Source organism: Sylvia atricapilla, chromosome Z, assembly GCF_009819655.1.
Source record: "Sylvia atricapilla isolate bSylAtr1 chromosome Z, bSylAtr1.pri, whole genome shotgun sequence".
In the NCBI taxonomy this organism is placed as follows: domain Eukaryota; kingdom Metazoa; phylum Chordata; class Aves; order Passeriformes; family Sylviidae; genus Sylvia; species Sylvia atricapilla.
In genome coordinates this window covers 9,628,820-9,642,584 of record NC_089174.1, presented here as the reverse complement: position 1 = coordinate 9,642,584, position 13,765 = coordinate 9,628,820, and the positions used below count along the sequence as shown (strand labels likewise).

The 13,765-nt window shown below is 47.9% G+C and overlaps 1 protein-coding gene across 3 annotated transcripts in view; it reads right to left on the bottom strand.

Moving 5' to 3' along the window:
• The window catches only part of DOCK11 (dedicator of cytokinesis 11), an 81,957-nt gene extending 77,383 nt beyond the window's left edge, over window positions 1-4,574 (bottom strand). For 2 of the 3 annotated variants that reach the window (XM_066339171.1, XM_066339169.1), the window contains exon 1: window positions 4,440-4,574. In XM_066339171.1, the coding sequence (XP_066195268.1) occupies window positions 4,440-4,541 (102 nt within the window). In that variant the 5' untranslated portion in view covers window positions 4,542-4,574. Of the gene's footprint in view, window positions 1-4,340 lie in introns of all 3 variants that reach the window. The other variant, XM_066339170.1, reaches the window with a different exon arrangement.
• Window positions 4,575-13,765: the final 9,191 nt, after the last annotated feature.

Genomic DNA, 13,765 nt, shown 5'->3' with positions numbered 1-13,765 from the left:
TAAAATCTTCACGGCAAAGCAGTAAATGCATCTTCAGCTAAACTGTATAGAAATGATAAAAAAGAAAATCAGAGCAACTCTGCGAGACTTGAAATTGCCACCAGATGCCTGGGTTTGGCAGCACTGTGGGAAAATGCATCATCTGTGTTTTGTCAAGTGCTTGCTGCTCTGATCTCGTGCCTCCCACACTTTTAATTTCTCTGTCACGACACAGAGAACGACACTTCTGGAAATTCTGCACGTGGGTTGAGACACAGCCCCCTCTCCTTGCAGGGCCCCAGCGCTGCTGAGCACATCCCAAAGAGACAGGGGAGGCACAGGGTGTCTCTCAGCTTTGGCCTCACATCCACCCAACGAGTGCAGCTAATTTGGATCCTTAGGCAGAATAAAGAGCCTTTGCTGTTGTTCTGGCAGTGTCACAAGACTCAGGGTCTCATTCACAGACTGTGCTCTTAAACTGCTCGACTCTAATATACCCCACTGCTCTCCACGGGGTGCAGATGAGGTGAAGGAGAGGGGCACAGGCACTTCCATCAGAACAAGGACCACACACCTGAGCACCACAGATGCATCCTGCTGCCAAGTGTCTGAGCTTTGCAGCTACCCAAGTCCCACATCAGCCAGTGCCTCTGAGCAGGGTTCTCCTGCCTTGCTGCTCAACTTTCCCACTATTACTCAGCAACATCAGAGAATGGGAGGAAGGTGATTGCACTGAAGGTCTGAGCCAAAATCACCATCTCCATCCACTGCCAAAGGTCCCTGCCTGCCTGCTGTCTTTCAGCTCTAGCCCAGATGCTTCTCCCAGGTATCATCAGCACTTTAGCTCTGAAGTTGCACTTCCAACACAGTATTTTACTGTTGGTGCTCCGAAGTTTAAGCTGCAGGTCATCTTTCTGTGATGGTCTTTGACTGTTCCTTTCTTTAACCTAACCTTAAAATTTCCCTCTATCGTTCAAGTGTGTCATTTATCTCACCTGCCAGCAAACACTTCCACGAAATGTGTCTGTTTATTTAAACAGTGACATTATTCGTCAATTAGCCTGCCAAAACTTCATCCCCAGCTGTAATCAGTAGCACACATCAGGGACCATTCAAAGTTGAAATTGATACAATCTGCCCAGCAGCCTCTTGAAGAAAGGAGCACAGAGAGAAGCTGGGTTCCCACAGAACGTGGCTGCCTCCGGCACCCCGGCACTCCCAGCGCTGCTCTGCAGGGCTGTGCCTGCTTTCAAGGGATTCCTGCTGAACTGTTCCTCCCCTACACAGCCTGTCTGTGAAGGAGATGCAAGGCCAGAATGAACAGCTGGGATGCCAGGAACAGCAGCAGAGTAAGAGGGAACAAGAGCCCCAGGTGAACCGCACTCCGTCCTTCCCCACGCTTCCCAGAGGGCCCAAAGTGCCCCCGAGCTCCCCACCACAGCCTGTGCTTACTTCCAGTGCTGCAGCTCCAGGTTACAGCTCTGCTTACCCGGACAGGAACAGCACTGCCTGCATCCTAGCAGCTGGTCCAAAGGGCAGTGTGTGGACACAGGCACTCCAGGACACCTTGGAAAGGGACAACCTCCCCTCACTGCCAACCACCATCATATCCAAAGCTTCCCTTCCACAAGCACAAAGGAGCAACAGCCCAGCCAAAGTCAACAACATAAATATTCTCCCTGCACTAGACAGGCATAAATAGAAGACCAGGAATAGAAATAAGATGGCATGGGCTTCACTGCACCAGCAAGTTTGTAACCACACTGTACCAGACATTGCACTCCCTCGGGCTGGACACGGCGCTTCTGGCTGGAGAGTCACCTCCTATAAAGCACAAATTGTGGCTCTGAACAAGCTGACCACTTCCATGATGTTAAAAGCTTTCCTCACTGGGATGTTTTCATTTATGAGCGTTTCATTCACTGACTACAAACAGCTTCTTACGCCAGACAGCTCCTTTTCTCGAGGAGTGCCCTGAATGAGTGCTGAGCTCAACCAACACACTGAAAGAGCTCCATGGTGCCCACTCCTCCTGGGGATGAAGGTGTGTGCTCTGGTACCTACAGCATTAGCTCTGCTCACCACCCCTTCACCTTCTTCATCTCACCACCAGAGATACCTGTGCTTTCAGCTACAATTGCCCCAAGGCAAGCAGACAGCCAAGGCACTTGACAAGATGACTGAGGGAGCATTAAACTATTCACATACTTTTTATTGATTCAACATCACCTGCTGTGTCCAGGATGCAGGAAGAGGATGGATCCTGCCAGGCAAAGCCTCCAGTGCAACACCAGTGTGCTTCAGAAAGTCCCAGTTCCTGACATCCTGAGACACAGTGCATCACTTGCTCCCAGCCTGCTCCATCCAGTTATCAAACACCAGCTCCTACTCCCCGTGTACCCACTGGCCACCCCCTGAGCTCAGCACTGCCCCAGGGTGAGGCACAGCTGGGATCATAGTCCTGATGCTGGGCCCTTCCATCTGCCCCACACTGGCTGTGGCAAGGAGAGGGCAGATGGGATGAGGAGGTGCTCACACAGTGCTCTGCAGCTGCCCAGCACCATCAGCACCAAAACCAAGACTCACCTTGGGAACAGGACCAGAAACTACAACTCCTCAGACTCACCCTTGGTCCACCACTCCCCACCATCATTTCCCAGGATCCTCCCTGTACCCTCCCAACAGTCAGCGTGCCAGTGCACAGACATCCTTTCCTCACAAAGATGACAAACTAGTAGACAGAGGAGAGCCAGTCTTTTGCTGGAGCAAACCTCATCCCTAATCACCAAGGAAGGTCAAAATGCCATCTGAGACAGCTGTATAAACCTGTACCACCTCCTTCTCCACTTCTTGATCACCGCAGTGTCTTATGCCTCTTCCTAGTGATGCAGAAGTGCTGGGATTTATTTGCTGCTGCTGAACTGTCGAAAGCAGGAAACTCTGCCAGGACGTAAGGATCAGAGACACCTGCCCTCAACCCTCCTCTGGTGCTTGGCTGCAAACGCACGAGGCAGCACAGCAGCTCTGGGGATTTGCCTGCCAGAAGGAGAGAGAAGTTGGCAGGGGCAGCATGGGCAGTGAAATCCTAGAGAGGATCAGGAAAAGAGTGGCTGCCTGACAGACTCTGACAGCTTCTCTGAGTTCCTGTCAAGGTTTTATTTATCTTCATCTGCAGTCCCACCCATCTCTTCCCCTCCTGAGAGAAGGAACCTGACACAGGCACCACATAACCATTTGCCTGTAGGATACCAAAGCTCTTCTGGTCCTATATATGCAATTTTATTTTTAACAAAAAGTTCAATCAGCTTGTAAAAAGCCTTTGTCCCCGTGTATTGTTGAAAAAGGGAAAGCAAATCACATGGAAGCCCATAAGGATCCCCAAACAACCGCCCACAGAAACCAAAAACTAGCAGGAGGAAATCAGGCTGGATTATCACCATGGCTTTTTTTCAGGCTTAGAAATCTGTAAATTTACAAGAAAACTCTGTTTTTAAAAGAAATGTTCAATCCTCTCAATTTATTTAACAGCACATGCCATTCAATCTAATAGCAGATAACTAACAGCAATTATTTGCTGAACTTGTACTGCACTTTCTGCACATCCCATTGCCTAACCTTTCTTCCATCAAAGTCAAGGTCAAAGTTGATTACACGCTAGAGTAATTCAATGAGCACCAGTGAAACATATCCAACAAAGCCCCGGGAAGCTGCGAGCCGATCCCGGCATCCTCCCAAGGCACAGCACTACCGTTTGCACAGCTGTGAGCACAACAAAGACAACCTGCTGCAGCATCCCATATGCCGGGATGAAGCGCATCTGATAACGTATGAGACTTTCACCCCAGACATCTGAGCGCGATTCCAGGGATGTATCGGGCTCCCGGCTTACGCCAGAGCCTGTGCCTCCCACCTTGCTAGGTCGTGCCCTCCGGTCCTGCCCTATCCATGTGCCGCTTCCACAATGTCTGCGCCCTGTTACTCCGTTACCTGTTTGCTCAGCGCCCCGCACTCACAGGTCCCCGTTAATTCCTGCTGCCACCATCCCAGCACCAAGGCGCGCCAGGACGAAGCGCCGCTTCCCCGCGATTCTCCCGGCTCTGAGCGCTCAGAGGGGCGCGGCGGCGGCAGGTGGGGTGGCCGGCGGGATGGCACGGCACAACACACACGCAGAGATCTCTCCCGAAGATAGATCTCCGTCCCCTGCCGCGCCCTCCTCACCCCTTGCCCAGCGCTTCCCAAATCCTGCCCCGCCACGCCCTGCGCATCCTCCGCTCTGCCAAGCCCGGACCCAGCTCTGCCCTTTCTCCAGGTCCTCTCCGGCCCCCTCCTCTTCCTCTCCCCGCTCTCGGCGCATCCCCTGCCCAGCTCTGCCCCTTCCCAGCGCCGCCGGGCTCCTCCCGCTGCCGCTCATCGCCGAGCGGGACCGGGCGCGGCCGCTCCCGGGCGCTGCCCGCACTCACCAGGACGAAGGAGTTGCGCACCGCCTCCGAGACGCTCTGCCGCAGCTCGGCCGCCGTGCCCGGCTTGCTGAGCCGCTTGGTGAACTTCCTCACTTCCGACATGGCGACATGATCCGCGCCGAGCCGATGCGAGCCTCAAATCTCCCGTTGGCGCTCCCCCGCCGCCGCCGAGCGAGCGCGGCCGCGCTGTGGCGGGCGGAGCCGCGGGGCGGGGACGGCACGGTCCCTGCTCGCCCCGCCCCGCCCGGCCCCGCTTTGTCCCCGCCGCAGGTGCCCCGGACACCGCCCCGCCACACCGACAGCCCCGCTGCCGAGCACGGCGGGCCAGGCGCCGCCCGCAGCGCAGGGGATGCTCGCACTGGGGCTCTGGAGGTGCAGAAGCGACTTGGCCGGCAAGGGCACCCCGGGGATCACCCGAGAGCAGCAGCCTCCGGCTGGAGGGGCTGGACGTTTAGAACAGCGTTCTAAATCAGAAAATATCGATTGAAGTAGAAAAAAAATATATAGTACGAAATTTCTGTGCTTAATTGCAACTGACAGAACGAGAGGACACAGTCTCAGGCTGCGTCAAGAGAAATATATGTTGGATATTAGGAAGAAGTTTTTCACTGAAAGAGTGATTAAATACTGGAATAGTCTGCCCAGGGAGGTGGTGGAGTCACTGTCCCTGGATGTGTTTAAAAAGAGACTAGATGTGGCACTTGGTGCCATGATCTAGTTGAAGTGTTAGGGCTGGGTTGGACTCGATGATCTTGAAGGTCTCTTCCAACCTACACGTTCTGTGATTCTGTGAATTCTGCTTTATGCTGTGCACATCTCTCTCGGCAGAGACTCGGTGCCAAATGGGGCACAGGTTTGCTTAGGCTGGTGATCCCCCTGCTCTACCAGGTGTTCCTGCGAGGCTAAGCTGGATGCAGGACAAAACCTTTCTGCTGAGCATCTCTGTGCTGGTTGGGGTTGCATTAAATTTATTTTTCTCCACGCTAGCAGGATCTTTTGGATTTGTGCTGGAAACTTGATAATTAGGGATGTTTTCCTTACTGCTGAGCAGAGTTGACACAGTGAAGGCAAGAGCTTTTCTGCTCCTCACCCCACTCCAAAACTGCTGAGGGTGCAACAAGGATTTGGGAGGGGACACAGCCAGGATAGCTCACGCAGCTGACCAAAGGGACATCCCACACACTATGGCATCAGCTCACTAGTATTCAGCTGGGTCAGAAGAAGGGAGTGGGGACATTCAGAGTGTCTTCCCAAGTCACCATTACTCATGAGGGAGCTCTGCTGTCCTGGGGATGGCTGGACACCTGTCTGCCTTAGGAAATTGCAAATGAATTCCTTGTTTTGCTTTGCCAGTGTGACTTTTCCTTTACTGTAAGAAAACTGTATTTATTTTCCTCACTTCGGATTATCCCCCCACGTCCCACCGAGGGGAAGGGATGGAACAACTGTGTGCACTTGAGATGCAAGCTGGGGTTAAACGAGAAAATATCCAACCTATAGAGTTTGTAATAGGAAGATGCTTTGATTAGAGAGGCCATAATCACATTTGCTTGCCCAGCTGCAAAACCAAGAAGTAAGGATATGAAAAGAAGGTTTCTTAGGACTCAGTTCCTACTCCTCATCACTTTGTCATTGTGCACTTCCTTGAAAGATGGTGATTTTGAAATTACAATAGAGAACCTTTGTTGTGTTCATTAAAGCCTTTTAATTTTTTTAAATTATTTTGTGTGTTGTGTCTTCACAGCAAGATAGTGAGTAGATTGAATAGAGTTGCCACATAGTCATAGGAATTTACACACATTGTGCCATATGACTGATTAAATACTATCTACAAGGATCTCACTGGAATTATAGGCATGCCGTAAGTCACACAACATATGGAGAAATAGTTTTGATTATGAGAGCCAATCTGTAGGGGGTAATGAATACAGCCATTATGATCCAAACCATTCAAAATGTTATTTGTGACTCCTCAAGCATGCAAGCCAGTTATTGTTCTGCTTTTTAGCAGTTCACTAAAGGGGCAGCAGTCACCATTTCATATGAAACATTGCTCTGGTTTTTTACATCAGAGACAGAACAAATCTGAAATTTTATTGTTAATTATCAAATATCTAGTAGATGTGGGATAGAAAAAGTTGATGAGTTAAAGAATTTGCATTTTCACAAACATGAAGCTTTTCCATACCAAGTTAAATGAAAAGCATTGTGGTGCACAATTCCAGTAGCAGCACAGTGAGGCCCACTTCCTTATCCCCATACTCATGAACGTTCTTGCAGAGATTTTATCAACCACTTCAAATCTTCACAGCACAGCTCCAGAGACTCCTCTGCAGTGAACTGGCAAATAAAATTCTTAGGTCTCTTTCACCTGGTCACAAAGGGACAGGTAACACGACGATGCTTGTCACATGAGTGTTCATCCTGGCTGCTGGGGAGAGCCCCTGGCCCTGTGGCTCCTCAGAGGGGGCTGGGCACTGCAGGAGAGCCCATACCAGCGACTGGGGTCAACAGCTGTGACAGAGCCATTTCTGCCTTCCATTTGCTACATTAGGAACAGCTCTGAGAACCAGGGTGTTTGTCCATGGAGGAGAGTGCTGCGGTGGTCACTTGGCAAGAAATAAAACCCTCCCTAAAGCACACGTTCTGTTTCTTATCCAGACAGATACAAAAGGTTGCTACTAAGATTATGAGCCTTGCTCAGTGCCAGAATCTGAAGAGTTGCCGATCAGCATCCCACTGATCTGAGCTCAGCAGCCAGTGAAAACCAGTGAACACTGAGGCTGTTTTTTGAAGCAAAGCATGAAAACGAAAATAAAAGCAAAGGGGAGGGCACATGACATGAAAACAACCTGCAGAAAGCTGTGACTCTCTCTTGGGCAGACTAAACATCAGAGTAAGAGTGTCAAGCACAAAAAGTGTTAAGGCAAGATAACAGCAGTCACAGCACTGCTGTTAGAGACAGACACTGTCTGTAGTGTTTGTCTCTCGTAGTTTTCATCTCCTTCTTCAGAGGGAGAAAAGGCCAGTAATGGTTAATCAGCATAAGGCACCCAAGGACACGCAGGAGCATTCTAGAAGTGCTGAGGAGTTGCACTGCCTCAGATAACCAAACTTTCTCCAACTCAGTCTGCCATGAAAAGCTTACAGATTCAAATGTCCTAACACAGTCATCTGTCTTTTTGTTGAGACTATAGCCTTGAAGTCTCCAATGTCATTTTGCTCCCTCACCTGCCTGACTGATCAGAGAGTGAGCAGCAGCAGCAGCAGCTTGTAATTCCCAGTGAGGATACACGCTGGAAAGGTGTAGCCAACCTGGGCAAAACAGCTCTCCTGCCACACCTCTGGACAGCACAGACTACAGGAAGAGCAAATTTGCAGAGGATATCATATTAGACTGACAGTAGTATTCTTCCTACTTAGCAGTAGCACTGTAGCACAGAAGATGCACTAAGGAAAAATCTCTTTTTTTTTAGACAAGGTATCTGTCAGTGCAGCTGATGCTGACATAAGGTCTAAAACCATATAGGGGACCCCTGAACTAGCTCCACAAGCTTCCCAAAGGTGCTGAAGGGTTAGTGGCAGGTTTAGGATTTAATTTCTCAAGCCATCCAAGACAAAAGGCACTCATCAGCCAATAATCCCATTTTTCACTGCTTTCACTGGTTATCTGCAGGCCTTTCTGTCATCTACACATGAGCTGTCCCAGAAAAACACTTACCTATGTGGTTAATTTAAGCAGATGATTAACCAGGTGTTTCACTGCATTGGAGAGGGTCCTGCATTCCTGCAGGGAACCTGCCACACTCAGTTACCCAGATCCAGATGTGCTTTTTTTGCCAGGCAGGAGGAGGATTATGGATGCCACTACACCTTTCATTTCCCAGCTTCAAAATTCCTGTGAGATACAGCTGTGATGTTTGAATGTTTTTCCAGTACTCCAAAATTTTAAAATACCCAAACAAACCAGAAAGTGGCCTGAACACTGATCCTTGTAGGGGGGAAATGGGCCACTGAATAACTGAATCAATATGATTCCAACAGAAGCTCTTTATTGTTTACATTACATGGCAGATACAGATTCTAGGTCTACTGTCCACGTGGGCACACATCTCTGGGTTGGCTGAGCTGCTTCTTCATGAGGCAGGCACACATCCTTCAGGACATCCAAGTGGTCAAACATCTATCCTCACATTGTGAGGGTTTACAAATTTTGCAGACAGTTTCTGTGGCTCTCCGTTCCTACTTTTGATCCTGTTGTTTTCTCAGTAACCTTGATGAATTCCTGAGAGCTCTAACAACAAAATGGAGGTGGTTTGATAAGATTAGTCACAAACAGTTTGGCTGGTGCGTCAGAATGGTCTGTTATACAGATATATTCTACAGACTCCTTTTCATAGCAAAGCCAAAACACAGACTGCCCCAGGTCCACACGTGAAGAACTCCTTAAGCAATAATTTTTGTGCAAGTTTGTGCCTTCTGGCAAAGGAAGAGACAAATGAAGTGCTTGGGTATGTTGATCAGACATCACTCCTCAGCTGCACATGCAGCCAGCCAGCACTGCAGGTGTGCTCAGGGAAAATCTGGGAAGTCTCAGGAGATACAAACACTGTGCAAGGCTAGGTATGGCAAGAGCAGCTGGCCAGACACCACAGCTGTCTGTTCTGATGTCACCCATCGCTAGAGGGGTCAATGGGAGTGTCACTGAACAGCCGCTTTTGGCTTCTCCAGGCCTGTGAAGGGAGCCTGCTCCAGCAGTGCAGCAAGAGGCTGGTCCTTAGGCTGCAAAGTGCTGGCGTTAAAGGGCTGCCCTCTGCTGACTTATCCTGGATGACACGGGCAGAGCTCCTGGGGACGGGAGGAATGCCATATCCAGGCGCTGCCTTTCCCAGAAGGGCGCCCTCCGAGTGAGCGTTCAGCTCTGCAGCAGCACACGCTGCTGGCCTTCGTGCCAGGGCTGCTGTACTCCTTGTTCGCCTTCTCCAGCTCCTGGGAGGAGTCACGGCAGCTGCAGGCGCATCCTGGAAGTTCCCATCAGCATCCAAGAGCATATACAAGGATTTGCAGAGACCTTGGGTAAACTCCTCCTTGCACAAGGGGACAGTGAAATAGCACTAAGAGGCTCCGCCAGTAGTGATGAATCCATGTGATGTTCCAGGCTATCCTTAGCACGGCCTTAAAGAGACAATATTGACCCAGCAGCCACCAGATTTCTGTATTTTGTATTTAAAAGTTCTCCCCAGGTTTACCTACTGAAGAATAAGGTGACCTCATCATATCTGATTTAAGAAAATTCGACCACAATGTTGCTTCTGAAACACCCAGCATTAACTATTTTCACATACAGAACTACAAATAAGACTAATATCAATTCCAGCTGTCTCTAAATCCCCTTTCCTTAATTTTTCATATGCGGTTCTTTTTCTTCTGCCACAGAGAACTGAGGCAGTTCTCACTCCATGAAACCTTCTCACTCCGTGTATTCTGCACACCCAGACACAGGAAGTGAGAGAGCTCAAGATGTGGTTGTTGGTGAGGGCCAGCACTGGTCTCAGGGTACAGGTAGAGAGCGCTGACAGCAGCTGCAGAGCCGCTGCCTGCACCAGCACATCAGGATCGTGGTCACACACAACAGTGACAGCACTGCCTCGGCTGCCTCACTGCCCCTGCAGCCTCCACCCCTAACCCCAGGGAGAAAGGCCAAGAACAATTTCCAGTAAATTGGGAACACCTCAAGTGGCAGATGTTTGAATCTGTTCCAGCATTTTACTACTCTGACAGGAAAAATAAACCAAATCCAACACTTTTTAAATGTTTATCTGAACATAAGAATTTCCTCTATCTCATTTGTACCCATGGCCACTTGTTCTTCCACTGGATACCACCAGGAAGTCTCTGACATTTACCTGGTCAGGAATTTTTACACATGGGCAAGATGCCCCTGAGATGGCTTCAGGGTGAACAGACTCAGGTCTCCCAAGTTCTCTATAAAGTGACTAGCCCTTTGCTGGACTCTCTCCAGCACATCCTTGTTGTTCTGTGTACTAGGGAGCCCAGCACTGCAGTGATGATGCCCCTGGACTGTTGCCTCCACCTTCTGCATCCTCGAGTACAACTGATCAGATGGGAGTGATGGAAGGAAAGCACAGGGTTTAAGCTGCAGAGCTCTCCTGTAACACAGCAATATCCAGCTTATGAGCACTCCCCTATTTATCTTCCTATGCTTGAAGGCTTTAAAGATAATTTACAATAACTGCCACACACAAGAGGATTATTAACATCTCACTCAACTCCCATGAGCAGCTCTCTAGCTTGGAAAAAGAAGAGAGCAATTAAGAGGTGGATACACACAGCTGCTGGACATCCCCTTAGGTCAAAATGCCATTGCTGCCTGGTCTCAGCCCAGTATTTCTAACAACAAAACGTTGTATCTGTTGTAGATAGTTGTATTAGTTTTATCTGTGAAAATGCAGAAGAAAAAAACTTTCATATGTTTGTTTCCTTGTATGGATATGTGAAGCCAACTGGAAAACAATATTGGGGGGGTGTTGGGTGACCATTGCTCAAATAAATCTATTTCACAACAGGCTCTGCAGAGTCAAGTACTGCTCAGGCCAATAAATTAATCTCACTCATTCAAATGGTCTTACTTTGTTACTGCTCATAATTATCTGTTTTCAGACAGCAAAAGGAAAGAGCAGTTACTTCCATAATAACAAGAGTCTGTTGAAAACCTTAGGCACAAATTGAACTAAGTGAAGTCCAGCAGGTTTTAAAAGAAAAAAATGGCATTGGGAGATTTTTCTATGAGGCTGGTCACACAATGGGATGAGTTGCCTAGGAAAAAATATAGTGTCCATCCCTGGAGATACTAAAAGGCCTGTACAACTTGCTCTGACCTGGGTGAGCAGAGGGGATTGGACTAGAGCTCCAGAGGACTTCCTGGACCTTGATTAATATGTGATTCTGTAACAAGCTGTTCTGTTAATCACCATCATACCAGACTTTTTTCAGGAAGGTACTAAAGGATAGGTTTAAATTTATGCAAGAACCCTACAAAAATAAAAGGAGTTATGGTTAGTCGAAGAACCAACTTTCTGGCACAGCTCTAAACATGTGCTCATCACTTACTGCAGCTAAAGACAAATTTACCCACAGGCTTAAACAAGTAGCCGTGTTCCTTTCTGAATGGCCTTTTGTGTGCTGTTCTGTACATAGCACTTGGCTTCACTCATTTTTCGTGCTCCATTTACTGAGCATTGTAGTCTGAGCAGAATTCCACACCAAAGCCTGAAGCACCATCACTAAAGCACAGATCAGTTTCTAACCATGCGAACTGAAAAGCCTCCACTGCACCTTAGTAGGAGACCAATGCTATTAGCAAATTTCTAAGAAAGCAAAAGTAGCAGCTACAGACATCAGCATAAAGAACGTGGATTCATGACTCCAGCAGCACATCCTCAGAACCAGCCAACAGCTCCCTACAGCCTTCCAGTTTGTTCCCACTTTCACAAAATGAAGCAATGTGCTTATAAGCAGTTCTCAAACAAAAAAGGTATCAATATGATAAACTAGAGAAAACACTTAGAAAACAGACACTGATACAACACAAAAGAATTGGCATTGCTGATATTCCAGCCAGACGCAGCAGGTAAGCTTGACTCCAAAGTAACAGCTTAGCATTCCTTACACTCACGGGTTCACTTTGATTCATTTGAAGAGTGATCATTTTCCAACATGTGTTCAGCAAATTGCTAATGACAGGCAAAAAAAGCAGTGACCTTCCATGACTGATGAATTGATTCTGCCATGCCCATGGCTAATGCTCTTGTATTTAACTATATTATCATCATGCCGGTCGTAATTCAGCATTGCTTTCAGTTAAAAAGCCCCAAATGAATCTCACCAACCAAAAGAAACAAAGACACCCCCCCTTTTTAACTTCAGAAAGCATGACTTGTGCAGCATCTAGAAATCAAATTTTAGCATGATTCAGCTACTCGATCTGTTGTTTTTGTCCCTATGTACGTGCACTGGGCTTGGTGCCCAGCTCTGAAAGAGACAAAGGTAGCAGAGACACAGCTTTGTTTCCACCCATAGCCACTAACTGCCAGAACCAGCTGCCAGGAGCCAGCTACAGCAGAAATGAGGTGCTGAAGATCTGTGACACTCCAATCAGCTCACTTTATTGATTCTTGGGAAGTGACTGGGTTAATTCACATTTCCTGCACCAAGGTTCCTCTGCAATGGCAATTCCTCACTTTCCCTCCTGGGAATTCTCAATCACTTTCTGCAAGCAGAATTTTGATGACATGAATATCAACCTTTTGTTCTTTAACAGAAGTTGTTAAGTAGCCTCCTGGAAAATACACTCCAGATAGAAAAACCCTCTTGCATAAAGTATTTCAACAGATCTCCATCCACGCTATGCTTGTGCTTCAGCCAGGAACATCACTCCAGTGCAAGGGCACTCCCTGAGGTACAGACAGTGAAGGCGCTTGACTGAACCCAACAGGCTCAGAAGAGAAACTGACATTTACCTACAACTTAACATTTACCTGCAAGAAGAACTTGGATGCTGTGTACAAAAGCAGAACGCAGCATATAAGGTACCAGAGAAGCCTCCGGACCCAGCAGTGGACGAGATCAGACAGGACACAGCACCACTCAGACTGGAACAGCACTTAACTGACACTACTTTTGGAAGGACAGGGAAAGAGGCACTGAGTTCTGAACCATCAAAAATGAGCAGAACATTTCAACTGGGGAAAAAGCATTGAGAATACTACATCAATGCAGGGGAACACTAGAACTGTGAGTGCTGAGAAGCTAAATATCAAGAAAAATGGAAGTCAATCTCCCTCAAGATCAGCTTTGTTTACTGCCTGGATAATGAAAACAATAACCCTTTTCTAATTATCACCTGAGTACTTAACAGGTCCAAACACAATATCCTAATAAGAGTTTCTGGAAGGTAATATGCAAAACCACCAATTCAACTTTTATCTCTAAAGTAGTCATGTTGGGAAAAACAAACAAACAAACAAAACATTCAATCATTAAGAGGTTACAGAGGAGACTTTGCATGGAACATGTGAAACAACTGCCAAAGTGCAAGCCATTCATGCTGCAGGGACCACTCCCAAAGTCCACTTGTACCTCCAACACTGCATGCTCACAGCAGCCAGGTCTTCAGGCACTAAAAGCTGGGTTTGATTGACCCATCCTCTTCTGTGTATTTCTTAGCAGCTAGTAAGAGCTCCCTTCTCTTATTACTCTTCCCTAATTTTTGCATTTACTATTTTAACTATAATTTGGGAAAAGCA